Here is a 27,369-nt window from a genome sequence, read left to right on the forward strand (position 1 = left end):
TAGAAGCCTTCAGCTGTCTGGTTGGCTGATTTGAAATAGAGTGATGTCAACAACACAGGTTCAATTCACGTACCAGCTGAGATCACCATACCTTCTCAACCTCACCTCTGTCTCTTGAGGCATGGTAACCCTCAGGTTAAATTTGCCACTAGTCGTCCCTCTGTAATAAGAGAGCAGACTTATGGTTCACTGGGAATATGGCAACTTTGCCTTTAAGTTATAGAAAGTCAGAAAATGGAAGCAACAGTATGTCATTCTCTGTTCAATATGATCATGGCTGTTTCCACTTTCTTCCCATAGCCATTGATTACTTTAACCCAAAGAATGGATCTAATTCCTTCTTGAAAACATTCAGCTGCACTCTGTGGAAATGTGAAGATTTCCCAGGCTCCCCTCTCTCTGGCAAAGAAATTTTCAGTCTTAAATGGTCAACCTCGATCCTTAGATATTATTGCCTCTGATTCTGCCTGCCACAGACATCGGGAGCATCATCCCTGTGTTTATCCCATCCAGTCCTCTTTAGAATTTTATAGGTTTTGAGATGCCTCACGTTCTTCTAATCTCTAGTAAATATGTCCTAACAGATCCAGTTCTCTTACATTGATGCTGTATCCTAGCTAGCATTCCAGTGGGTACATTAAAGTTTTTCCTCTTCGTGACAGATTATCCTGAAGGAAAGAGAAGAAAAGAAAAATAGATTTTCAATAGAATCAACAGTTGTAGGATCAGAGGAACCGGGTGATGAACAAATGAACTTTTCGGAGGAGCAGTCTATAACCCAGGAAGTGGTTTCGCAGGAAGGTAAATTACCTTGACTGTTAGAAAGGAGATTTTCTGTGCAACAGCATTTGGATAGTCTACATTTTTTTTATCATTCTAGCTTATGAATGAAATTGGCATGCTTACTGACATTTGACTACTGTTTGAATGCCTTCTGCAAATGTGTGTGTAGCTGATGATAGTTGACTAGCTTTCTTAAAAATGGAACTGGACTGAGTGGCATAATGGCAGCTGTCAATGAAGGATTTTTGTTTCTAACCAATAAGAAATTAGGTGGTTAAATACCATTTTTAATGCAAAAGCCCTGAAAATAAACCCCTTATTTTGTCAGCTCGGCAGAACATATACAATGAAAATCTTATTTGGAAGTGCTGCTGGACTTCATTAAATGATACATTATTTGTGACTACTTCAAGACCAGTGTGAGAGGCAGGCAAATTTTGTTCTAATTGCTCCCATACTATTAAAGTTATAGCTTTCCTAAAGTTTTGAGTTAGTAAAGTGTTGGGTTTTAAACTGAGGGTGAAAGTAAGGATTTCTGTTTCAAAACAAAAAAGCACACTTATTCATCTGGTCTTAAAAGCTAGACATAAGTTTTCTGATCTTAAGCCGTCTACATTGCTCTTCCTCTCTTTCACTCCTTTGTGAATTAGCTTAATTCATGTTGTCAAATACCTTATATCACTGGAATATACAACCATTTCCAAAGGTCACATTTCTCCTATGAGGCTCTGTTCTTGTTTCCTTAAACCAGAAAAGTACTAGGTTGAGACTGTGGTCTGTAATAAGTTAACTTGCATCAAATGGGGCAAACATCACTACAGTTGATGCCAGCCTTTGAGTTGGAGAGAGAGAATTTTTTTTATTTCAAAAATATACTTTATTCATAAAATTATTTTGATATCTATACAATTGGTGATGCCATACATATGGATACATTCCATTTCTTTACATACAGAGATCGGAATTAATCATTCGTATATACAAGTCTGTACATTGACCTTCCAGGTATTTTGCTGAACCGTCAGCGGGGCCTGATTATTGAGTGGGCCACCTGTTCTTCTTAGGCAGGCAGACCTTACACTGTGGTCTTTCCCCACCGCGCCTTGGCGGCAGCTGCCCCAAGCTTCAGTGCATCCCTCGACACGTAATCCTGGACCTTGGAATGTGCCAGTCTGCAACACTCAGTCGGGGTCAACTCCTTCAGCTAGAAGATCAACAGGTTTCGGACAGACCAAAAAGCATCTTTGACCGAGTTGATGATCCTCCAGGCACAGTTGATGTTCGTCTCGGTGTGCGTCCCAGAAAACAGACCATAGAGCACGGAGTCCCCCGTCACGGAGCTGCTCTGGATGACAAACACCACTGCATTCCTCTCCAGACTTCCTTTGCATAGGCATATTCCAGAAGGAGGCGTGTGATAGTCTCGTCTCCTCCACAGTCGTTTCGAGGGCAGCGTGCGGTGCGGCAGAGAGTCCGGGCATGCATAAAGGATTTCACAAGCAGAGCCCTTCTCACCACCAGCCAAGCCATGTCTTGGTGCTTGTTGGATGGTTCTGGTGATGGGGCATTCTGCCAAATGACTTTGACAGTCTGCCCAGGGAACCGCTCTGCAGGATCCGCCCTCTCCTTTACCTGAAGGGTCTCAAGGACACTACGTGCTGACCACTTCCTGATGGACTTTGTTCATTTGCTATCAAGCTGAATATATTTGTCCATGGACCTAGGCAAGGAATAGGGTTCAGCTGTAGTGCCTCAGACCTTTTAAATGTGTGACATTGTTACTCACTTGTTGAATGACTACAAGAACAAAATGGGGAGAGCCCAAAGACCCTCCGCAAAAACTTATATTTAGGAATGCAATGGAAAGATCTTGCCTTAGTGCTGACCAAGTACGTGATAGACATCTAACTTTGGGTGGCAATCTAAACAAACAAATATCCTACCCAGATTGTAGCTTGAGGCTTAGTAACCTCTTAATGGTTAATGCTTTTTATCTTTAGGGTAAGGGGCCTAACGAACCACATATGAATCAGTTTAAGTTGCAGGTAGCTTTTTTAGGCAACTTAAAAAAACAAGTTTGCAATCAGTTAGTAAGGCCTAGTAAGGTCTAGATAGTTAAGCTTGCTCAGGTACTTTTACAGCTTACAGAAATGCAAGGTTTGGTTCCACAACTTCAGAATATGACCTCTGCACTCTATTATTCTTACAACGGCACCTCCCCCAGCCATGTCAGATTTGTGATTTTTCACATTGCTTACGGCAGAGCAGATCCTTTTTCTCCTTTTCACTGCTAACACTTAGTTATTTTGCATATCCATCTTGTCTTTACCACCATTATCACTACTTTTGTGTTTTGCTCTGGATGCTCTCAATCTGTTCACTTTCTCCTCCTATCCTGACTACAGCATTAAAACCACTATTTTTAACTCCTTTCAGTTCCACAAAAAAAAATAATAATTCAAATAATAATTGGCCTTCCTATTTTGCTACCGAAGTGGATAACCGTGCATTTATCCATATTATACTGCATCTGCCATGCATTTGCCCGATCACTTGGCATGTCCAAATTACTCTGCAATATCTCTGCTTCCTCTGCACAGCTCGCCCTTCCACCCAGCTTTGTGTCATTTGCCAATTGAGATGTTAAGTTTAGTTCTCTCAACTCTATATTTAACACATGTGAATATCTAGAGTCTTAATACAGATCCCTATGGAACCTCACTTACAATTCAGAAAAAGACCCATTTATTCCTACCCTTTGTTTCCTGTCTGCTAACAGATATCTTGTCTACATCATGTGCTTCAATTTTATACATTAATCTCTTATGTGGATTTCGTCAAATGCCTTCTGAAAGTCCAAATACATCACATCCACTGGCTCCCCTGATCAAATCTACTAATTTCATCCTTGAGGAATTCCAGTATTGAGTCTTAGAGCTGTAGACCATGCTAGGCAACATCATCAGTGAGCCTCAGTTGAAACGCTGGTGTTCTGTCCCACTTTCTATTTGTGTTTTGATCTGTTACGATGAGTGATATAATTTCCGGTTCTTTTTCTCCGTGGTTGGTAAATGGGGTCACTCTGTAGCCAAATCTCAATAATTCCAACTATGTCATACCTGTTTCTATTTGAATCTACTTGCTTGATTAATTCATCCACTTTATTTAGAACACTGTGTGTGTTCACACGCAAAGCCATAATGCTTGTCTTTTTGACATTTCTGGTCCCATTCTCATAGTTATTTACTGTGGCCTGTTTAATTCTGGCCTTTAATTCCTCTGCTTATCACTTCTCTTATTCCCCTCTTCTGTCATTTGTTCTTGTCCTTGATTTCCCTTTCCTCTGACTCCTTGAATAAGTTGTCCAGTCAATTTAGTTTCAGCCCTTCCAACCACTCTAGCAAATACTCCCTCTATGGTATCAGCCCTAGTCCTGCCCAGATGTGACCTGTCCAGTTAATTTTGGTCCAGCATCCCCCAGAACCAGTCCCAATGCTCCAAGAATCTGAAATCCTCCCCTTCACCATCTGTTTAGCCACGTGTTCATCTGATACATCCTGCTCTTTCTATTCTGACTTAGGGCGGCACGGTGGCACAGTGGTTAGCTCTGCTGCCTCACCGCGCCAGAGACCCAGGTTCAATTCCTGCCTCAGGTAACTGTCTGTGTAAAGTTTGTACATTCTCCCCATGTCTGCGTGTGCTTCCTCCGGGTGCTCCGGTTTCCTCCCACAATCCAAAGATGTGCAGGTTAGGTGAATTGGCCATGCTAAATTGCCCATAGTGTTAGGTGAAGGGGTAAATGTAGGGGAATGGGTCTGGGTGGGTTGCTCTTCGGAGGGTCGGTGTGGACTTTTGGGCCGAAGGGCCTGTTTCCATACTGTAAGTAATCTAATCCAATCTGGAGATCACTACTTTTTTGAGGTTGCTCTTTTCAGCTTGTTCTCTAACTCCCATGTTCCTTTTTGTTTTAAGCCTAATGTCATAGAGCATGGAAACAGACCTTAGCCCATGCTGACCATGTTCCCAAACTAAACTAGTCCTACCTGCCTGCATTTGGTCCATATCCCTCCAAATTTTTCCTGTTCATATACTTCCCAAATGTCTTTTAAATGTTTGTAACTGTACCTGCATCTACCACTTCCTGTGACAGTTCATTCCACATGAATTCTACAGGTTATTTTAAAAAAAGCTCCCCCTCATGTCCTCTTTAAAACTTTCTCTGGCCACCTTAAGAGTATGCCCCTAGTTTTGAACTCCCCCAACCTAGGGAAAACACCTTTGCTATTCACCTTGTCTATGCCCCTCATGATTTTATGAACTTCTATAAGATCACCCCTCAACCTCCTATGGTCCAGTGAAAATAAGTTGCAGCCTATTGTTGTAACTCAAACCCCATTCCCAGCAACGTCCTGATAAATCTCTTCTGAGCCCTCTCCAATTTAATATTCTTCCTTTGGCAGGGCGACCAGAACTGTACACAGTACTCCAGAAGAGGCCTCACCAATGTCCTGTACAGCCGCAACATGACATGCCAACTCTTATATTCAATGGCCCGAGCAATTAAGGCAAGCATGCTAAACGTCTTCTTAGCCACCCTGTCAATCTGTCATGCAAATTTCAAAGAATTATGTACCTGAACCCCTAGATCCATCTGTCCTACAACACTACCCAGGACCCTGCCATTAATAGTATAATTCCTGCCCTTGTTTGTTTTACCAAAATGTAATACCTTGCATTTATCCCATGTTATTGGTACCAATGTGTACGATGACCACTGGGTACTCGCCCTTCCTCTTCAGGATGTCCTGTAGCTGCTCTGAGATATCCTGGATCCTAGCACCTGGGAGGCAACATACCATCCTGGAATCTAATTTGTGGCCACGGAAATGTCTGCCTATTTCCCTTACAATTGAATCCCATATGATTATCACATTTCCACACATTTTACTCTTCCCTTGTGCAGCAAAGCCAACTATCGTGCCATGGCTGTTGCTCTTTTCCCTTTAAAGGCTATTCCCCTCAACTCTATTCACAGTAGCATGTCTGTTTTTACGAGAATGGCCACAGGAGATTTGTTCACTGCCTCGCTAGTCCTTTTACTCTGCCTGGTATTCACCCATTCCCTTTCTGCCTCTGGAGCATAGAACATTAGAACAGAACATAACAGCGCAGTACAGGTCCTTCAGCCCTCAATGTTGTGCCGACCTGTGAAACCAATCTGAAGCCCATCTAATCTACACTCTTCCATTTTCATCCAATGACCATTTAAATGCCCTTAAAGTTGGCAAGTCTACTACTGTCGCAGGCAGGGTGTTCCACATCCCTACTACTGAGTGAAGAAACTACCTCTGACATCTGTCCTATAACTATCACCCCTCAATTTAAAGCTATGTCCCCTTGTGCTAGCCATCACTATCTGAGGAAAAAGGCTCTCATTGTCCACCCTATATAATCTTTTTTTTTTACATATGTCTCAATTAAGTCACCTCTCAGCCTTCTTCTCTCGAACAAAAACAGCCTCAAGTCCCTCAGCCTTTCCTCATAAGACCTTCCCTCCATACCAGGCAACATCCTAGTAAATCTTCCAACACTTCCACATTCTTCCTATAATGCAGTGACCAGAACTGTACACTATACTCCAAGTGCGGCCGCATCAGAGTTTTGTACAGCTGCAACGTGTCTTCGTGGCTCTGAAACTCAATACCTCTACCAATAAAAGCTGACATGCCGTATTCCTCCTTAACAACCCTATCAAACCCTGAGTGGCAACTTTGAGGGATCTATGTACACGGACACTGAGATCTCTCTGCTCATCTACACTACCAAGAATTTTACCACTAGCCCAGTACTCTCTATTACTGTTGCTCTTTCCAAAGTGAATCATCTCACACTTTTCTACAATAAATGCCATTTGTCACCTCAGCCCAGCTCTCCCTATCTCTGTCCCTCTGTAACCTGCAACATCCTTCGGCACGGTCCACAACTCTACCAACCTTAGTGTCATCCGCAACTTTACTAACCCATCCTTCTACACCCTCATCCCACGTCATTTATAAAAATTACAAACAACAGTGGCCCTAAAACAAACAGATCTTCTAGTACACCACTAGTGACTGAACTCCAGGATGAACATTTCCCATCAACCACCACCCTCTGCCTTCTTTCAGCTAGCCAATTCTGATCCAAAACACTAAATCACCCTCAATCCCATGCCTCCATGTTTTGTTCCATAGCCCACCATGGGGAACCTTATCAAATGTCTTACTGAAATCCATATACACCACATCAATCGCTTTACCATCATTTGGTCACCTTCTCAAAGAACTCAATAAGGTTTGTGAGGCACGACCTACCCTTCATGAAACCATGTTGACGATCCTTAATCAACATATTCCCTTCTAGATGATTATAAATCCAATCTCTTACGACCTTTTCTCACACTTTATCCACAACCGAAGCAAGGCTCACTAGTCTATAATTACCAGGATTGTCTCTACTCCCCTTCTTGAACAAGAGAACAACATTTGCTATCCTCCAGTCTTCTGGACTGTTCCTGTAGACAATGACAACATAAAGATCAAAGCCAAAGGTTCTGCAATCTCCTCCCTAGCTTCCCAGAGAATCCCTGGATAAATCCTATTTTACCCAGAGGACTTACCTATTTTCACAGAAATCTATTTACAGAATTGCAAAAACCTCTTTATGAACCTCAATCCCGTTTAGTCTAGTAGCCAAAGTATTCTCGTCAGACCCTGACCACATGACACCTGGAGGAAGAGTGCCTCATCTTCCGCCTAGGAACCCTCCAACCACACGGGGTGAATGTAGATTTCTCCAGCTTCCTCATTTCCCCTCCCCCCACCTTATCTCAGTCCCAACCCCCGGATTCAGCACCGCCCTCTTGACCTGCAATCTTCTTCCCGACCTCTCCACCCCTGCCCCCTCTCCGGCCTATCACCCTCTTCCTCACCTTCTTCCACCTATCGTATTCCCAGCGCCCCTCCCCCAAATTCCCTCCCCCCTACCTTTTATCTCAGCCTGCTTGGCACACCAGCCTCATTCCTGAAGAAGGGCTGATGCCCGAAATGTCGATTCTCCTGCTCCTCGGAGGCTGCCTGGCCTGCTGTGTTTTTCCAGCACCACATTTTTCAACTCTGGTCTCCAGCATCTGCAGTCCTCACTTTCTCCAAGTATTCTCCTTGACAACACTGTCTTTTTCCAGTGTGAATACTGAAGAAAAATATTCATTTAGTGCTTCCCTTATCTCCTCGGACTCCATGCACAACGTCCCACTACTGTCCTAGATTGGCCCTAATCTTACTTTCGTCATTATTTTATTCCTGTTATACATATGGAGTCTTAGCCCGTAGTGTGGACAGCTCTCTATACATGCTATCCACAGTTCTCTCAGCTTTGCAGATGCTCCACGGTGTCGCCATCCATTGCTCCCACTCCTTAACCCAGGCTTACTGAAGACACTTTAGATTAGATTACTTACAGTGTGGAAACAGGCCCTTTGGCCCAACAAGTCCAGACCGACCCGCTGAAGTGTACCCACCCAGACCCATTCCCCTACACCTAACACTACGGGCAATTTTTGGATTGTGGGAAGAAACCGGAGCACCCGGAGGAAACCCACGCAGACACTGGGAGAATGTGCAAACTCCACACACCGAGTCGCCTGAGGCGGGAATTGAACCCGGGTCTCTGGTGCTGTGAGGCAGCAGTGCTAACCACTGTGCCACCGTGCCGCCCACATGCACTGGTCTCAGGCAATGGAAATATTCCCATTTTCCCAAATAGGTCAGGAGGAGCACAGCACTGCTTTCAGCTCACCTGCCGTGACATACCCCTCTAAATTAAGCCTTTTGAAAGTTGCATAATATCAAATAATGTCAATTTCTTTAGGGTCCTCTCTGTTGCTTGCTACTACACAATCCAGTCCTTGGAAACAATAAACCAGAAAAAGACCTGCCCTAACTACTTATAAATCAGCCTTCCCCATTGGAGTCTCTACTCCTGCAGGAGGGTAAGATTACCTTGGTTTTCCTACAATGTCACTCTGTTTCTTCCCAACCAGCTGCACACCCTGCCCAGACTGCTTTACTATAGCATGTAGTCAGCCCTGCTTTACTGTAACGCTGACTATAAGGCCACTCTCTACCCAGAATTAAATTATTTCTAACAATTGCTCAAGAAATCCTAGTTATTCTAATAACAAAAGACTTTTTTTTTGCCTTTACCCCATAGTTATGGTCAAAAGTGCCATAACTAAATTTGAAAGCTTAGCTGTGTAGAAGCTCCAGTCAGTTGGGGGAAATAATGAACCCATGACAAATCTGTGACTACATTCAGAGTAACAAATTCTGTCCAGCTGTGAATTAAGAGTTTGGCAAGATTACAGTTTTTTGACATGTGTTATGATTACTTTACGGCTGGTAGATGCATCTGCAAGTCTAACTTCTGTCAAGTATGGTGTCTTAATCTGGCAGCTGAGGAAGGTAGTTGGTTTGGAAATGCATTGTGATAAGTTAAGTCTGTTTTTAAGTATTCAGCGTTCCCTTCCAGTTTATAAACTGCTTTGGTCTAATGTCCAAACCCTGCACCAAAGAGACAGCGTGCTTCTCAAGCATCAACTACAAGTTTGCACGTTGAACTTTAGCTAAGCTCGTCTTTCAGTCTCCCATTTCATTTCATCCTGCTTGAGCTATTATTTTGAAACTTTTTATGTTGCATTGCTTATTTTAGCATTTTGAGTCATCTACTGACTTCGTGTTTAACTAACCGATGGTATAATTCAGAAGGAGGCTGAGTGTAATGATGTGAGGAAGGTAACCAACTAAATAACTGCAATGTGCTTTTAGTTGAATGTCTGTTTTGTTCTATCACTTCCATGCTCAGAGGTGGGATGTATATGGAAACTGACTATCTTTATAGATAGAAGACCATGCATTCAGTAAATAATTTTAACATCACTGCAGATGGTGGTGAAATGAGCAGATGTTAACATTTGTTGAAGTATTGTAGCTTTAATTTTGAAAAAAAGAGCAAACTAATTTAGTTCGTTTTGTGACGATACAATGGCTTTAAGAGGTGTATTTTGTTCTTTTTTTTATGAATAAAGGTTGAGCCATAGATAAAAAGTGGTCTGGTCAAAGCAAATAAAGTAAATAGCTTGTGAGACCTTGGGTTTTTTAAAAGTTGGTATCATGGAAGCACCCTTGAATGGGTGGAGTCACGCTCCCATAGAACCAGATTATTTTAGTTTTAACTTAAATGTAGTTGTTGGGGTCTTGAACCTGAGTGTGTGGAGTCTCTTATTTCTCTCTCTGTTACAACTAAAAGCTGGGGTTCTCTGCCTGCTGCAGAATTGCACGTGAGGCGATCCATTTTACAGACTTTGTTTTTGCCGATGGTATATTTCTGGGATGTTGCTACATTGGAACAATTAATTAGTAGTAATTGATACATATTATTTCAAGCATTTTGCTCGAGTTACCATTGAGCCAATTCTTTTGTTTTTATTTTGTTTGTATTTTAATTGTAATGCAAAAATAAAATGTTTTGCTTTAAGTCAAGTAGTTTCAGCTACCAAATTGCATCTGGAATGCAACGCCCTACACTTTAAAAATGAAAAATGTTAGGTTCTAGTCTATCTTCTTAATATGTTTTGAGGGGGTTTGGTCTGATTCATAAGTTTTCTTAATTTCAGATATTGGATTGAGCGTTCCCAGTGACACATCTCTGTCTCCTGCAAGCCAGAACTCTCCATATAGTATGACACCAGTTTCACAAGGGTCTCCAGTCAGCTCAGGAGTTGGCAGTCCAATGGCTTCTTCGACGATCACGAAAATTCACAGCAGACGTTTCAGAGAGTAAGCATTTTAGGAACATTTATATAAAGCTGTCACTTCCTCGATTGAACTTCTGTGACAGTACTTTTTTGTGAAGAAAAAAAGTGAATTTCTTTATTTCTAAATAAAGTTTAGTTGGAAGTCTTTCAGTCAAAGTGGCAGCTAATGGCGGTTTAAATATTTTTAAGTTTAGACTTTACACCCCCAAATTTTAAAGGAGTAGCTTGTTCCACAGAACTGTCTTGTAATACTAGATGTTCTGGAGGGGTGAGATTAGTAGGCAGAATTAGAGCACATGGGTTTGGGTTTGAGGATTAGTTAATGGGTAGAAAACAGTAGGAATAAACAAGTCATTTTCAAGTGGGCAAGCTGTGACTAGTTGATCAGTGCTTGACCTCAGATATTTGCATCCTCTATCAATGATGTGGATGTGGGGACCAAATGTAGTACTTCCAAGTTGCTGTTGATCAAAAAAAGTTGGAATGTGAGCTATGAGGAGGGTGAGAGGAAGCTTCGATGGGATTTAGACAGGCTAAAGAAGGGCTGATTCCTGAAGAAGGGCTAATGCCCGAAACGTCGATTCTCCTGTTCCCTAGATGCTGCCTGACCTGCTGCGCTTCTCCAGCAACACATTTCCATCTCTGATCTCCAGCATCTGCAGACCTCATTTTCTCTTTAGACAGGCTAAGTCAATGGGCAAGAACATGACAGAATATCTCAGTTGGCTGTGGCCAAGAACTAGAAAATAGGATTTGTGTAGTTCGATCTTTATTTGGCATGGGCACATTGGCTTAATGGCCTCCTGCGCTGTAAGAGTCTGAGTCTATGGAATATAATGTGAAAAAGTGAAGTGATCAACTTCAATAGGAAAAACAAATGCGCAGGATTTCTTGAATGGTGAGAGATTAGGAAGTGTTGTTGTTCAAAGTGACCTAGCTGTCCTTGTTAGGGAGTCACTAAAAACAAATATGCAGTTTCAGCAAGCAATTAGAAAGGCAAATTATGGCCACTTGAAATCAATCTCTCTGGGCACATTTTGACACGTCTGAGGCAGATGGGTCTTCAACCCAGACTTCGTGGCCCAAGAGTTCTTAAATACAAATGATCTATTCATCTTTGATTTGACTGCAGGAGTAATCAAGTGAAACAGAGGTTCACCACATGATATTTGGGAAATTGAGATTTTCCTATGAGGAAAGATCAAGGAGATGGGGCACGTCTCCTTTCAAGTGTGGAAGAATGATAGATGATCATGTTGAAATTCATAAAATTCTTACGTGGCTTAACAGAGTAGATACAGGGTTGTTCTCTTGTTTTGGGTGGGTGGTGAATGAGGGGTTGATTGTCTGGACCAGATGACTCATTTCAGAATAAGCAATAGGTCATTTAGAGAAGAAGATTTTCGTTGCTGAAGCTGTGTAACTCTGGAATTGTCTGTCACAGTGAAAGCTTAGTCATTGAGTATATTCAAATCAGAAATTGATAGATGTCTAGATATTAAAGAAATCAAGAGATAAAGTATAGAACAAAGTAAATGATCAGTTTTAATTCAGTTGAATAGCAGAGCAGTTTTGAGGGACCAAATGGCGTACTCCTGTGCCTATTTGCTACATTCCTACATTGCTAGAACATCTATATTGCTGATATTTACCGGTTTCCTTTGCGTTTGAAGTGTGATTTGTGCAATCTCCAGCTATGTTAATTTATCGATGTAAATGGATTTCCATTCAATCTCCTGAGTGGAAGCTGCTTGCAACTTGTAATACTGTGTAAATTGGGATAATTGCTAGATAAAATGTTTCTCTGTTTTGTATGGATGTTTTGTATAGGTGTTTGATATTGACGAATGATGGAACTATTCATAAGCATATACAATCAGTAGCATATACTATACCAAACATTTATTCAGAAGTCTTGAAACGTAATCATACAAAGTTGGAGAAATTGATGTAAGCTGAAAATTAATACAAAGTTAAAAACCACACAACACCAGGTTATAGTCCAACAGGTTTAATTGGAAGCACACTAGCTTTCGGAGTGTCGCTCCTTCATCAGGTGATAGTGGAGGACTCAATCCTAAAACACAGAATTTATAGCAAAAATTTACAGTGTGATGTAACTGAAATTATACATTGAAAAATACCTTGATTGTCTGTTGAGTCTTTTATCTGTTTGAATACCATGATAGTTTCACTTCTTTCATGTGTAAATCACAAAACCTTTTTTTTAAAAATTGCATTCTCAGGTTAGCTGTAACAATGGGCGATAGCTAGACAATATGTTGAAGGTGTTAGCCCCCTGTGTTCTCTGTCTATGTCAAGATGTTTAGATTGATTCTAATCTAAAAAGTGAGATAAGAGTTTTACATGAATTCATGCAGTTTTTGAGCAAAGTACAATGTAACTCTGCAAGTACAAATTCACCCCACAAAATGTGTGTGTGTTGTGAGTGTCGTGTGTCTTAAGTCTGTGAGGGGGTGCGTGTGGGACTGTGTGCGCATGTCTGGGTTGAGGGGGGGAGAGAGTGTATGTGTGTGCATGAGTGTAGAGTGGTCTAAGTCTCTGATAGGATGCCTGTGGGAGTGTGTGTGTCTGTAAGGGTGTGTGCCCATGTGTATGTGTATATAGGAGTGCCTGTGTCTGTGTGTGTGTACAGTGCAATGGTGGTCACCTGTAATGTGACATGAACCCAAGGTCCCGGTTGAGGCCCTCCCTATGGGTACCGAACTTAGCTATCTGCCTCTGCTCGGCCACTTTTCGCTGCTGCCTGTCCCGAAGTCCACCTTTGGAGGATGGTCACCCGAAGGTCCGAGGTCGAATGTCCTGGACGACCGAAGTGTTCCCCAACTGGGAGGGAACACTCCTGTCTGTTGATTGTTGTGCGGTGCCCATCCATTCATTGTCGTAACCTTTGCTCGGTTTCCCCAATGTACCATGCCCCAGGGCATCCTTGCCTGCAACATATAAGATAGGCAACGTTGGCTGAGTCACATGAGTTGAAAATGTGTTGCTGGAAAAGCGCAGCAGATCAGGCAGCATCCAGGGAACAGGAGAATCGACGTTTCGGGCATAAGCCCTTCTTCAGGAAGGGCTTCCTGAAGAAGGGCTTATGCCCGAAACGTCGATTCTCCTGTTCCCTGGATGCTGCCTGATCTGCGCTTTTCCAGCAACACATTTTCAGCTCTGATCTCCAGCATCTGCAGACCTCACTTTCTCCTTTGAGTCACATGAGTACCTGCCATGCACAAGGTGGGAGGTGACCCCACGTGTAATGGTGGTATCTATGTCCACACTCTGACGCGTCTTGCAGCACCTACTGTGACAGGGTTGTATGGAGTTATCAGAACACTTAAGACACTCTACACTCACTGCACGCACACATACACTTTCTCTCACACTCACAACCCCCAACCCAGACAAACGCACACGCGCACACACAGACAAAGACTCACATGCACACACACATTTTGTGGGGTGAATTTGTACTTGCAGAGTTACATTGTACTTTGCTCAAAAACTGCATGAATTCATGTAAAACTCCGTTATCTCACTTTTTAGATTAGAATCAATCTAAACATCTTGGCATAGACAGAGAACCCAGGGGACTAACACCTTCAGCATATTGTCTAGCTATCACCCATTGTTACAGCAAACCTGAGAATGCAACTTTTTAAGCTAAAAAAAGGTTTGTGATTTACACATGAAAGAAGTGAAACTATCATGGTATTCAAACAGATAAAAGACTCAACAGACAATCAAGGTATTTTTCAATGTATAATTTCAGTTACATCACACTGTAAATTTTTGCTATAAATTCTGTGTTTTAGGATTGAGTCCTCCACTATCACCTGATGAAGGAGCGACGCTCCGAAAGCTAGTGTGCTTCCAATTAAACCTGTTGGACTATAACCTGTTGTTGTGTGGTTTTTAACTTTGTACACCCCAGTCCAACACCGGCATCTCCAAATCATGAACAATTAATACGATCTCTTAAATTTTGAATACAGATTAGCTGACCAAATTGGCCTCCGGAAAACAGTTTCTAAAAAGATGTTACATGCACTGCACGTTCTTTGGAGTGATGTACTAGAAAGCTAGTGTTATATGTAGGACTGAATTGTTTTGAATTTGGATAGTAGGTTAAAGAATTTTTATACCCCCCATCGGCACGGTCGCACAGTGGTTAGCACTGCTGCCTCACAGCGCCAGAGACCCGGGTTCATTTCCTGCCAGGCGACTGACTGTGTGGGGTTTGCACATTCTCCCCATGTCTGCGTGGGTTTCCTCCGGGTGCTCCGGTTTCCTCCCACAGTCCAATGATGTGCAGGTCAGGTGAATTGGCCATACTAAATTGCCCGTAGTGATAGGTGAAGGGGTAAATGTAGGGGTATGGGTGGGTTGCGCTTCAGCGGGTCGGTGTGGACTTGTTGGGCTGAAAGGCCTGTTTCCACACTAAGTAATCTAATCTAATCTAATTTAATCCGTCACCATCTAAATCTTGAGTTCCAAGTTTCAATATGCTCATTATAAGATAATTTAATAACAACAGTGAAAAAGGTATTCTAGGAATGGTGTATTTGATTTTCAAAGTTTTAATGTAAATATTATGTGTATTTACAAAAGGTGTTTGATTCCAATTTGAATCTGCCTTTTGCTGATTGATTGTAAACTAGATTAGTAGCATTTTCAGCTAAGTGCTGCTATTTAAATAACTGGAGTAAGGACTGAGTAAAGAGCCTTTGCTATATTTCTCAATGAATGATGGCTCCTGGTTTTCATTTCCCACTGTGTTAGAGTAGGAGAGGAAATATTTTGATACAACATGTTCTGTTTATCACTGATTTTGTCAATGTACAGCTTGACAAGTTGCCCCTGTTTTTAATAAGGAATAGAAACTTCTAATGGGGTACTTTTAATTCCAGTGCACATTAGTATCAATTAATATTAAGTTTTGAGTAAATAAAGAAATAACTTCCAAAATAGAGAGGAATCAAATCAGTGATGTTTTGTCAAATAACAGGATCCATTATAAAATGGGCATTTTTAAAGCCATTTGTTTTCATTGATATATCTTTCCAAAAGAAGAAGCATAGCATATCAGATGTATGTAGTAATTAATTAGATCCTGCTTGTGCAAAATGTTAGAGATAACACTTCTAATTTCTTAAAAATAAACTGGTTAGTATCAGTCCTGAGATCACCCAACTCTGCACTTGCGTTGCAGTAAAACGTAAAGTAGCATGCTGGCAAACGTTTAGATTTTCAGATGAACCAGCCTTAAATTTCCAAATTAGAAAAGTACTAATTATGAAAAGTTCACTGACATTCGTATATTGAACAGAGCTCATGCATGTGTAAGTAGCAACATGCTTTTTCACTGGGACCATGGATTGATTGGATTGGCAATTAATGTTCAGCATTGTTTTGTTAACATAAAAACATAAGAAATCGGAGCAAGAGTGGGCCACCTGGCCCTCTGGGTCAGCTCTGACAAACAATAAGAAAATGGCTGATCTATTTGTGGCTAGAGACAAAAAAAAACTGCAGATGGTGGAATCCAAGGTAGACCAGCAGGAGGCTGGAAGAACTCAGCAAGCCAGGCACCATCAGGAGGTGAAGAAGTCAACATTTTGAGTGTAACCCCTCTCACCATAACCCTTCATTCCTTTACTGTTCAAAAAAAAATTCCATCTTAGCTTTAAAAACATTCAATGAGGAAGCCTCAACTACTTCACTGGGCATGGAATTCCACAGATTCACAAGCCTTTGGTAAAGTTCCTTCTTAATTTGGTCCAAAATATGCTTCCCCTAATTTTGAGGCCAAGCCTGCCACTAGTTTCATCACCAGTGGAAATATCCTCCCTACTTCTACCTTATCTATTCCCTTCATAATTTTCCATGTTTTTATAAGATCCCCTCTCCAATTCTTCTAAATTCCAAAGAATGTAATCCCAGTCTACTCAGTCTTTCATCAGAAACCAACCCCCCTCAACTCCGGAATCAACCTAGTGAAGATCCTCTGCACACCCTCCAGTGCCAGTTTGTCCTTTCTCAAATAAGGAGATCAAAACTGCACACTGTACAGTTATCACTATGCTTGACTAATGGGAAAAAATCATTTGAGAATATTTAGACTGGAAAAGGTTCCTTTTCAAATACTTTGTGCAGTGTTTGCTTAATAGAAATGATTAAATAGATTAAATATTTTTGCCTTTTGTTGGAAATATTTCCATGGCAAGTACAGTAGAATGGAGTAAATATTTTAAAAAATTTTATTTCATCAAGAAACAATTTTTTGTTTAATTTATGTTGGAGAGCATAACTTGTCAGCATAGCTAAGTTAACAACCAATTTACAAAAATGTGTATTGATACAGATTCCTAGATGTTAAGTTGTTTTTGTATGCCAACAAATTGAAATACCTCATTTCATTCAGCAATGCTAAAGTTAAAATTTTAAGTCATTAAAACAATTTCCACCTTTCTTAATCATATATTAGTACTGCGGTCCCTGACACTTTAAAAAAAGTTTGGAAATAATTTTATTTTCATTTTAATTCTTTCCCCATGCCAGATACTGCAACCAAGTGCTTAGTAAAGACATTGATGAATGTGTGACTTTGTTGTTGCAAGAACTTGTCCGTTTTCAAGAACGAATTTACCAGAAAGATCCAATCAAAGCCAAAATGAAGAGAAGGCTTGTTATGGGTTTACGTGAAGTGACAAAGCACATGAAACTAAAAAAAATTAAATGTGTGATCATCTCTCCAAACTGTGAGAAAATTCAGTCAAAAGGTACAGTAGCCAATACGTTCTTGCAGGCATGAAGTGCTGAAATGATGCTGTGGGCGGCACAGTAGTTAGCACTGCTGCCTCACAGCGCCAGAGACCCGGGTTCAATTCCCGCCTCAGGCAACTGTCTGTGTGGAGTTTGCACATTCTCCCCGTGTCTGCATGTATTTCCTCCGGGTGCTCTGGTTTCCTCCCACAGTCCAAAAATGTGCAGATTAGGTGAATTGGCCATGTTAAATTGCCCGTAGTGTTAGGTGAAGGGGTAAATGTAGGGGAATGGGTCTGGGTGGGTTGCTGTTCGGTGGGTCGGTGTGGACTTGCTGGGCTGAAGGGCCTGTTTCCACACTGTAAGTAAATCTAAGTAATCTAAATCCTTATTGTTCTGCTCTTCCCTCAGGTGGACTAGATGAAGCTTTGTACAATGTGATTGCCATGGCTCGGGAACAAGAAATTCCTTTTGTTTTTGCTCTTGGCCGTAAAGCTCTTGGTCGATGTGTGAATAAACTTGTTCCTGTAAGTGTTGTGGGGATCTTCAACTACAGTGGTGCTGAGGTATGTTTTCAGATTTTCAGTTGTGCCACTTATTTTAACATTAGCACAGAACCTATGCAGTGGAATTCATTTCTGTTGATTGACTTAGCTCTTTGCTTGAAAGTTGCTTACACCCAATTGTTATACATGGATTTTTTGCTAATCAGACAGTTGAAAACAATATATTTACTGGGAAGAAGTAAGTCATACGCTACAGAAACTAAATACAAGATAAACAAATTAGCTATTAATTAAAGATATTTTCAAAAGTATTCATGTCTAATGACTCGTGTCCAGCAAACTGTCCGTGCGAAAATCCATCTCTTTACCATCATGTTTGGGTTTAGACTGATCAATTAAATGGTCAAGATTTGATAAAAACCAAAAGTTCTTGGGATGCTGTAGATCAGAAACAAAAACAGAAGTTGCTGGAAAAGCTCAGCAGGTCTAGCAGCATTTGTGAAGAAAAATCAAAGTTAACTTTTCGGTCCAGTGACCCTTTCTCAGAACTGATGGTAGCTAGAAAAATGTTGGTTTATGTGCTGAAGATAGGATGGGGGAGGGACTAAGGAGTAATGATAGGTGGGGATAGAGCCCAAAGAGAGAGAAGAACAGTTGGACAGACAAAGGGATAATGATCTGGCTGGGAGGGTGAATAGCTGTTAATGAGGACTGATAGTAGCTAACAATAAGAACATAACTAGGAGCAGGAGTAGGCCGTCTGGCCCTTTGAGCTTGCTTTGCCATTCAGTAAGATCATTGTGATCTTTTCATGGACTCAGCACCACTTACCCTCACTCTCACCATATTCCTTAATTCCTTTTATTGTTAAAAAAAAATCTGTCTTGATTTTAAAAATGTTTATTTAAGTTTACTGGCAGCACGGTGGCTCAGTGGTTAGCACTGCTGCCTCACAACTCTAGGGTCCCAGGTTCAATTCAAGCCTCGGGTGACTGTTTGCACTCGGAATTTGCACATTCTCGCTGTGTTTGCGTGGGTTTCCTCCAGGTGCTGCGGTTTCCTCCCGCAGTCCAAACATATGTAGGTTAGGTGAATTGGCCATGCTAAATTGTCCATAACGTTAGTAGCATTAGTCAGAGGGAAATGGGTCTGGGAGGGTTACTCTTCAAAGGGTCGGTGTGGACTTGTTAGGCCGAATGGCCTGTTTCCACACTGAAGGGAATCTAATCTAGTGTCAATTACTTCACTGAGCAAGGAATTTCATAGATTTACAACCCTCTGGGTAAAGAAGTTCCTTCTCAATTCAGTCCTAAATCTGCTCTCCCTAATTTTGAGGCTATATCCTCTTGTCTTAGTTTTACCTGCCAATGGAAACATCCATTCTACTTCTATTTTATCTATTCCCTTCATAACTTTACATGTTTTTATAAGATACCCCCCCCCCCCTCATTCTTCTGAACTCCAATGAATATAATCCAGTCTACTCAGTCTCTCCTCATAAGTCAACTCCCTCAACTCCAGAATCAACCTCGTGAACCTCCTCTGCACCCCATCCAGTGTTAGTGCATCCTTTCTCAAGTGAGGAGACCAAAACTGCATGCACTGCTCCAGGTGTGACCTCACCAACATCCTATACAGCTGCAACATAACCTCCCTGCTTTTAAACTCGGTCCCTTTAGCAGTGAAGGACAAAATTCCATTTGCCTTCCTAATTACTTCTTGTACCTGCAGACCAGCCTTCTATGATTCATGCACAAGTGTACCCAGGTCCCTTTGCATAGCAGCGTGTTGTAATTTCTTAGCATTCAAGTAATAGTCGTTTATACTGTTATTCCTATCACAATGGATGACTTCACATTTATTAGCATTGTATTCCATCTGCCAGACCCTGGCCCATTCACTTAAATTATGTCCGTTTGCAAAGTTTTGCATTCCTCTGCACAAAGAAATGTATAAAATGCTGTAACTTGCATTCATTAATCAGAGTGAATCCAGTATTTCTGTGTGATAACTTGGAGCTCCTCTCCCTGTATTTACTGGTAACAGCTTGTAATAAACCACTCTATTCACTTGAACAAACTCCTCCACCTCTGAGTTGTTACTGTCTCCGTGAAGGTCACTCTTACAGTATATGAATAGGATGTGTTTAGAGAGATAAAGTCCAAATGCTGGCAAATGGCACCAGGTCAGATTGAGATGTCTGGTTGGCACAGATGAGTTGGACTGAAGGGTCTGTTTCTGTGCTGTATGACTCTAAGCTTATTCCTCCCAGTCTGATTCCCATTTGAGATTGGAATATCATGTGTTCATGTTCGGTCCCAGGCTCCAAATTTTGTAATCCCTTTACTAAATTATTCTTCTGCTTTCTGTTACATAAACTATGGAAATTAGCTTTTCAAGTCATAAAATGGAAGGATTATTGGTAGGTCAAGTGGATGCAGTCTTCGTGCTTTTCTCTCTGTCACCCTGGCCTAATGCAGTACATGAAGAGTCCTTTATGATAGGTGACATAACTTCAAATGGACAATTGTTGAATTTCCTTCTTTAGAGCTTGTTTAATAAACTGGTGGCATTAACTGAGGAGGCCCGTAAGGCATACCGTGACATGGTGACAGCTTTGGAACAAGAACAAGCTGAAGAAGCCTTAAAGCACACCAGAAAGGTACCACACATGGGCCATTCTCGTAACCCTTCTGCAGCAAGCGCAATTTCATTCTGCAGCGTTATATCTGAACCCATTTCTGAAGTGAATGAAAAGGAATATGGTAAGCAATCAATTTTTTAGGTCCATATTATCAGCAGGGTAGCATTTGCTTGAGCAAATTTGTGAAGTCTATTGCAATGCACTGCGCTTCAAAATAGTAATAGATTTATGTAATCGGCAGATGCATTGGATTGCTTGTTAAAATTTGGGATTAACGTGGCATTGTTAACAATACTGCAAAGTGCCAAATGTCTTCACTAATTAATTTGTGATTTGTCTTAAATTTTAAAAAGTTGTTTTGAATTTTATTTTATATTTAAAAAGGACAAATACATTATTCTTGGGGTTTTTTGGAACAGATATATACTGCAGTAACAAAAGCTAATAATGCTGATGCTGGAGATCTGAATTAAAAATGAGTCTGATGAAGGGTAGTTGAAAAGTAATGAAACATTAACCCTTTCTCTTCACAGATGCTACTTGACCTGCTGGATATTTCTAGCATTTTGTTTAGTTTCAGAGCCATTGAGATGTACAGCATGGGAAAACCTTTGGTCCAACTTGTCCACGCCAATCAGATATCCTAAATACATCTAGTCCCATTTGCTAGCACTTGGCCCATATCCCTCTAAACCTTTCCTATTCATATACAGAGGAATCTCGATTATCTGGCATTCAAATTATCTGAATATCTGATTATCTGGCAAGATTGCAAGGTCCCAATATTTGGCCAAACAATGTTATCCGGCATTCAATTATGCGAAATTTGATTAACCAAGCAAAATACGCCCTGCCCATGTCCTTTTGGATAATTGAGATTCCTCTGTACCCATCCAGGTGCCTTTTTAAATGTTGTAATTACACCAACCTCCACCACTTCTTCTGGCAGCTCATTCCATACACGCACCATCCTTTATGTGGAAAATGTTGCCCTTTAGGTTCCTTTTGAACCTTTTCCCCTCTCGCTCTAAACCTATATCTTCTGGACACTCCCACCCCAGGAAAAAGATCCTGCCTATTTATCCTATCCATGCCCCTCATGATTTTATAAACCTCTATATGGTCTCCCCTCAGCCTCCAACATTCCAGGGAAAACAGACCCAGCCAATTCATCCCCTCCATAGAGTGCAAACCCTCCAACCCTGGCAAAATCTTTGTAAATCTTTGTTTGTATTACAGGTGGTTTTCCCAAATACGATGTGTGCGGTCAAATTTCTGATTGTGGTAAAATTTGTAGGGTCATTTACAAACACTTCCATGCACTTTTTGTTTCAGTTCCATTTCTTTTACAATAGGTAGTGGATGACTTCTGAAAATAACGTGTGTATATAAGGTTTATTTCTATCTTTTGAGGTCATGAAATCTTCTCTCAAAAAATAGCCTTATGGTTTCACTAAAGCTAAAAATTGTGCTTGTTTTTTTTTGTGGGGTTTGTAATATTTGTAAAGAATTTGTGTTCTGTGTACATCCTTTGTTATCATCTTTATTAATCTATGTTATATCATCTTAAAATGCAGAATATTTGAAAATTGAGCTGAAAACATTGCCCTTCTCAAGGATTTGATCATTTCTTGCATTTTTTAAAAAGTACCTTTGAATTGTCCATTCATAATTTTAAAATGCATTTTTTTTAAACTTAGAAACCAACTGGCGAAACATGGTAGAAGCCACTGACGCACCTGAATGTTGCGAGAATGAGAAACCCATATCAAGTGTGACCACTGGCCTGGATAAGTCTTCAAGTTTACCAGCAGCTGTAGGCAAAGCCAACAAACCAATCCTGGGAATAACCACTAGTTCTTCTGTGGGTCAGGCAACTCGCGCTACAGACAAGGAAGAAGGGAAAACAGATGATATATTAGAATGGGCCTCTCAGCAGAGCACTGAGACAGGATCACTTGATGGTAGCTGCAGGGATATTCTTAATTCTTCCATGATCAGCACCACCAGCACTCTTGTACCCGACATGCTTGAGGAGGAGGAAGATGATGAAGAGGAGGAAGAAGATGACAATGCTGCTGAACCTGTTACCATAGTGGTCACATTTAGCAGCAGAATTGATGATTGGGTATCAGAAGCACAAAAAACACTGGAAACATTGCAGCTCAGCAAAAATATTGATAGTACAGAGGAAGATCACAATGGGCAAAGTGACATAGAAGAACTAGATGCAGTGGAACAGATAGATGTAACTACAGATAGTGAAAGCTCTCAACTTGCAGAACCAGAAAGTCAAACCTGCTAATAATTTTAGATCCTGGACCAGCAGCTCTTGCACAGAGCACAATTTATTTTTTTAGGTAGACTCATGGGATTACGAAAATCGTTTTGTCAATTTTTGCATTGAAACATAAGCTACTGTTAAAAACATTTTGCGCCCATTTACATTTTATTTGGAACAGGTTAATATTTGGTTTAGTATAGAATTTTTCCAATTCAGTTCTGTAAAATATGTGTGCATATCTGAAAGTCATAGTTACAAGCCACAAAATATTTAGATTTTTTTCTTTATATATTTAACATCCTTTGTTTAATTGGTTTCCCCTCTTGCAGGTCAACTTACTTTGGCCTTCTGATCGAAGTTATATTGAAATTTTACTTTAAAATGTAATTAATTAAGCCTCAGTAGCTGCTTTAATCAAATTTCATAGCTAACTATACGAAACATTTTTGTGAGCAATCATTCGAGTCTACTTAAGGATTACTGTAAGCAAAACAATATATCAACAACCTCAGGAACACATAAACACACATAGGAACAGTTAATTTAAGAACTTGCTGTTTATAACCTTGTCATTTCAATCTCACCGATATATGATCTGAATTAGCAATTGTACAGAAATCGTAAAATTTTGTTAGCAAGTTTGTCTCATCTCACAACCTGTCCCACATTAAGTTGTTTTGTGTAACTTAAATTGCAAAATAAATGGATTGCTTTCTGGATGGTTTATGGAAATACTTTCAGAATCTCTGGAGAAAATGTAAAAAAAATGGAGAAAAGCCAGTAGTTTTGTTTACAAGAAATTCAGACTCTGAAGTGGTAGTAATTTCATAGAATTTGATTTAACTCACTGTAAAAGTTTTGTCTGTTTGGAATAGCAATGATGGTGTTTTTAAGAAATCTTCTCCTTGTACAAAATACTTCTTTTCATCTTCAGAGTCCAGTGGTGTCCAGTTATGTGCAATAACTTGAAACTGATAGAGTTGCATGTAACCACATTTGCTTATAATAAAATGATTGATCCTATTGGCTGTAAAAAGAGCATTACTGGGATGTGATGGATATTATCTAATCCTGCTATAAGCAAACTTTAGATAAGTATAGAGCTGACTTGTATTCAGAAAGTTGATTAAATGTTAAGCTTCCTAATTCCCAAATTCTAAATTCCTATTTCTTCCTTCTATCCATTTGCCCAAAGAAATATTTGGGTTTAACCTGAAACAATGTGAAACGTTTATATTTATAAACTATATAAGTATGTCCTTGTGTGTATGGGATGATACCTAGAAATACTATAATTTTAACTGAGATGAACAAGCAAATTTCTTTGTAAAACTTTCATTAACAGCATTGTGCTGCATATGTTTACATAAACGTGAACGATGACAATTGTAATTATCTTGTTGATCAACTAATGGTTCCTTTGTACCTGATCAGGCTTGCAATTTCTGAGAATGCAGGTTGAGTGTGTTTTTCTACAAAATTTCAATTTTGGGCCTCTTGTATAGTTACAATTGTACCTGTGATGCTGTCACTTAAGTAATGCTGACAGTAGTAACTGAGTTATATACTCATTTGAACATCTTTGTGAATTTCGTTACTGAGGTAATATTTTTAATAGCATTTGAAAATTGAACCTACATTGAAAGGTAAAATCTGAGTAGCTTAGATTCTTTTACATTGAAAAATATTTAGCAGAGTTCATATGCATTTGGGCAAATCATAACCTGTGACTTCACTTGCATCATGACCCTCCTGCAAATTTATTTTACATTGAATTGATGGCAGTCATTTTTGTAAATCCACAGGATGTATTGTATCGGAAAATACACAGGAGAGAAAGGGGCAGCATATTTTTGTCATGAAAAGTTAATTATCAGATCTTCAGTTCTGCTTGACTATTTACTAATAAAAATGTTTGCTAGTTGCAATCGAATGTAAATAAATTATGCTTTTACGAGTATGAATTGTAGGGCTTAAATGAAGTGTGTATTAACCAATTGTAGAATTTCTTTGGCGTTTCTCAACTAACATAAACTGACTCCTACAAGTGTTATGTTAAAAATGGGCAGCACTATGTTGCACATCTACCTAAGCTAAATTTTTATATGGCTTTTGATGAAACCAAATCAGATTAAATTTGCATCATATTCAAGATGGCATGGAAATCCTGATTGGTGGATCTTTCAGCCATTCATTTATCTAAAGAAGAACATGTTTTCACTATGAAAAGTTTGTTGCTTTATAGAAATGATGGGAGAAAACTACTGGTGTATGGCAATGTTTTACAAATGGTGTTTTCTGATTCCACAATGATGCATTTAGATGTGCTTGGAAGTTTATAGTTCCTGGTAGCACCAGCAGGTGGTGTAGACCTTGATCTATAGCAACACCTGGTGCTTTTAAAACTTTTAGAAAATATTTCTAACCTTTGTAAAGAGACTTCCTTTATCATTTGTTTGATATGGTTAACTGCATTTGTAAATTTATATCTAAAATAGAAACATTAGTATACACTACGGTGGGGACTTTTTGAACAATCTCCAGTATTTAATTCTTAATAAACGACTAATATATTAAGCAAAGCAACTTTTAAAATGATTTGGTTACCTTGTCCAACAATTTGGCTCCTTTCTAATGTGGGCAAATGACCTGAACAAGTTTAAATTCTACACTTATTACTTCAAATGGAAGAAGATACATTCCATCAAGCTGATAGTTATAAATCTAAAAACGCTATACAATTTGAAATTTGAGCAGTGGGTTATCTGTAGCTTATACAGTAATACAGTGTATGTAATCCAGTGGATCTTCCATGTATCCCAGTTAATAGGAACCAATTTTTTTTTCCATTGCCCAACTTTTGAACAACAAAAGATTGTACGACACAAACATTTCTGTTTGGAAACATTCCCCAGTTTGCATCCCAGTGAGTACAGGATTTGTTATATTTTGAATACTCAATGCTAAAGCAATTACAATTGAGAGGAGTGACCTGACCATAAATTATATTGATTAGAAATATTAGCCAGATTTGTTTAATCCAATCCTGTAAGTTAAGCCATGCCATTATGTTTCTGTCAGAGGCAGAAAAAACTGAGATTGTTAACATTCAGTCATGTGCCTCTCATTGTCTCTTAAATAAGAAATAGTTAATATCTTTGTATTTTATTGTCACATAAGTTATTTTTAGAATATGAATCAAAACAGAAAAACAGGTGCAAAGTAAAGATTTGAAAATTAGTTATATGAAGGGTGATCTGTTTTTTTTGTGCTTTAAATGACTAGCATACTGCATTGTACATAATTCAGTAATTAAAAAGGCATACTTTGCACTATGTAAATATCAGTTAATTTTCCCTTCTGTAACTAATAAATTATCCAGATTATTGAAGTTTTTCTTGCATTGTGTAATTCATTCATAGTTCATTTGATGCTCTCAGCATTGAAAGAGGGGTTTAAAGGTTAACTCTAAGATTGCTTCGCTTCCACAACTTTTACTCTGTTGTACAAATTATTTTTATAGTTGTAGAAGGTAAACAAATTTGTAGTTATGCTGGAGAATTGTAGAGTCATTCTGAAGAATCATGGGTGAATAATAATATAGTTCTATACTTGTATCTAGTATATTTTTATATAAAGCCCTCCTTTTATGTGTAACATCTGTATTGTATTGTGCCTTTCAGTAAATCAAAATTCTAGTATGATCTGCCATTCATTGTTAGCATTACTCATACAAATCTGAATTTTTAGATCCAGAATCTTAACATAATCGAACATAATTAGAACCTGTGAAATGACAAACCAGTTTGAGAACAAAAATCAAGTATTTAAAGAGCCAGTTTTATTTTTCATTTAAGTTGAAATGTTCACTCCTTTTATCGTTTTGTTTGTCTCCTTGCTCTATGATCTTTAAGAAGCCTAAAAACTTTGCAGAAGCTTTTCTTGATAACATTGTGATTAAAAGGTTTCAAGTTGCAGCAATATCCCTGCTGCATAAGGTTTGTACTGTGGTTTTTAATTTGATTAATGACGTGCTTCAAAATAAATGACCTTTCCCAACAAGGGGTTACTTTTCTCTCCCAAATCCACGCAAGAGTATGGTTCCTGAAAAAGTATGCTTTATGTTGCTCCCCAAATAGCCTATCAATAGTGAGCCTTAATGATGTCTCTCAGATTTTCTGACAACAGACCCATCACAGTTAATTCCAAACTAATTCTTTGTGTGAAGTTGACAAGATTTTACTTTAAACTAGATTCTGCAACCAAATTAGTCTTCATTTTTCCATCTAGAGTTGGAATCCCCTACAGAGCTTTGAAACAGTCACCTGAATGCTGTAGCTGATAATAGTTGGCCTATTAATATTCCTGAGCCCTCAGGTATTTGGACTGAAGTAGTACAAGGGTATAAAGGGTGGGTTCTTATTTCAGTCCTACCATATCTGGCACCTGTTTTGTATAGGAGAAAGTGAGGACTGCAGATGCTGTAGAAGTTGAGTCGAAAAGGGTTACGCTGGAAAAGCAC

At 39.7% G+C, this 27,369-nt stretch overlaps 1 protein-coding gene across 3 annotated transcripts in view; it reads left to right on the top strand.

The window, feature by feature from the left end:
• Positions 1–26,238, top strand: part of secisbp2l (SECIS binding protein 2-like) — an 89,508-nt gene extending 63,270 nt beyond the window's left edge. For 2 of the 3 annotated variants that reach the window (XM_043677423.2, XM_043677424.2), the window contains exons 13-18: positions 663–801; positions 10,496–10,658; positions 17,210–17,430; positions 17,825–17,979; positions 20,468–20,684; positions 22,264–26,238. In XM_043677423.2, coding sequence (XP_043533358.2) covers positions 663–801; positions 10,496–10,658; positions 17,210–17,430; positions 17,825–17,979; positions 20,468–20,684; positions 22,264–22,868 — 1,500 coding nt within the window. In that variant the 3' untranslated portion in view covers positions 22,869–26,238. The remainder of the gene's footprint in view (positions 1–662; positions 802–10,495; positions 10,659–17,209; positions 17,431–17,824; positions 17,980–20,467; positions 20,685–22,263) is intronic. The other variant, XM_043677426.2, reaches the window with a different exon arrangement.
• The last annotated feature ends 1,131 nt before the right edge of the window (positions 26,239–27,369 follow it).

This window comes from Chiloscyllium plagiosum, unplaced genomic scaffold, assembly GCF_037043375.1.
Source record: "Chiloscyllium plagiosum isolate Xiang-an unplaced genomic scaffold, Cpla_swu_hap1 HiC_scaffold_39, whole genome shotgun sequence".
In the NCBI taxonomy this organism is placed as follows: domain Eukaryota; kingdom Metazoa; phylum Chordata; class Chondrichthyes; order Orectolobiformes; family Hemiscylliidae; genus Chiloscyllium; species Chiloscyllium plagiosum.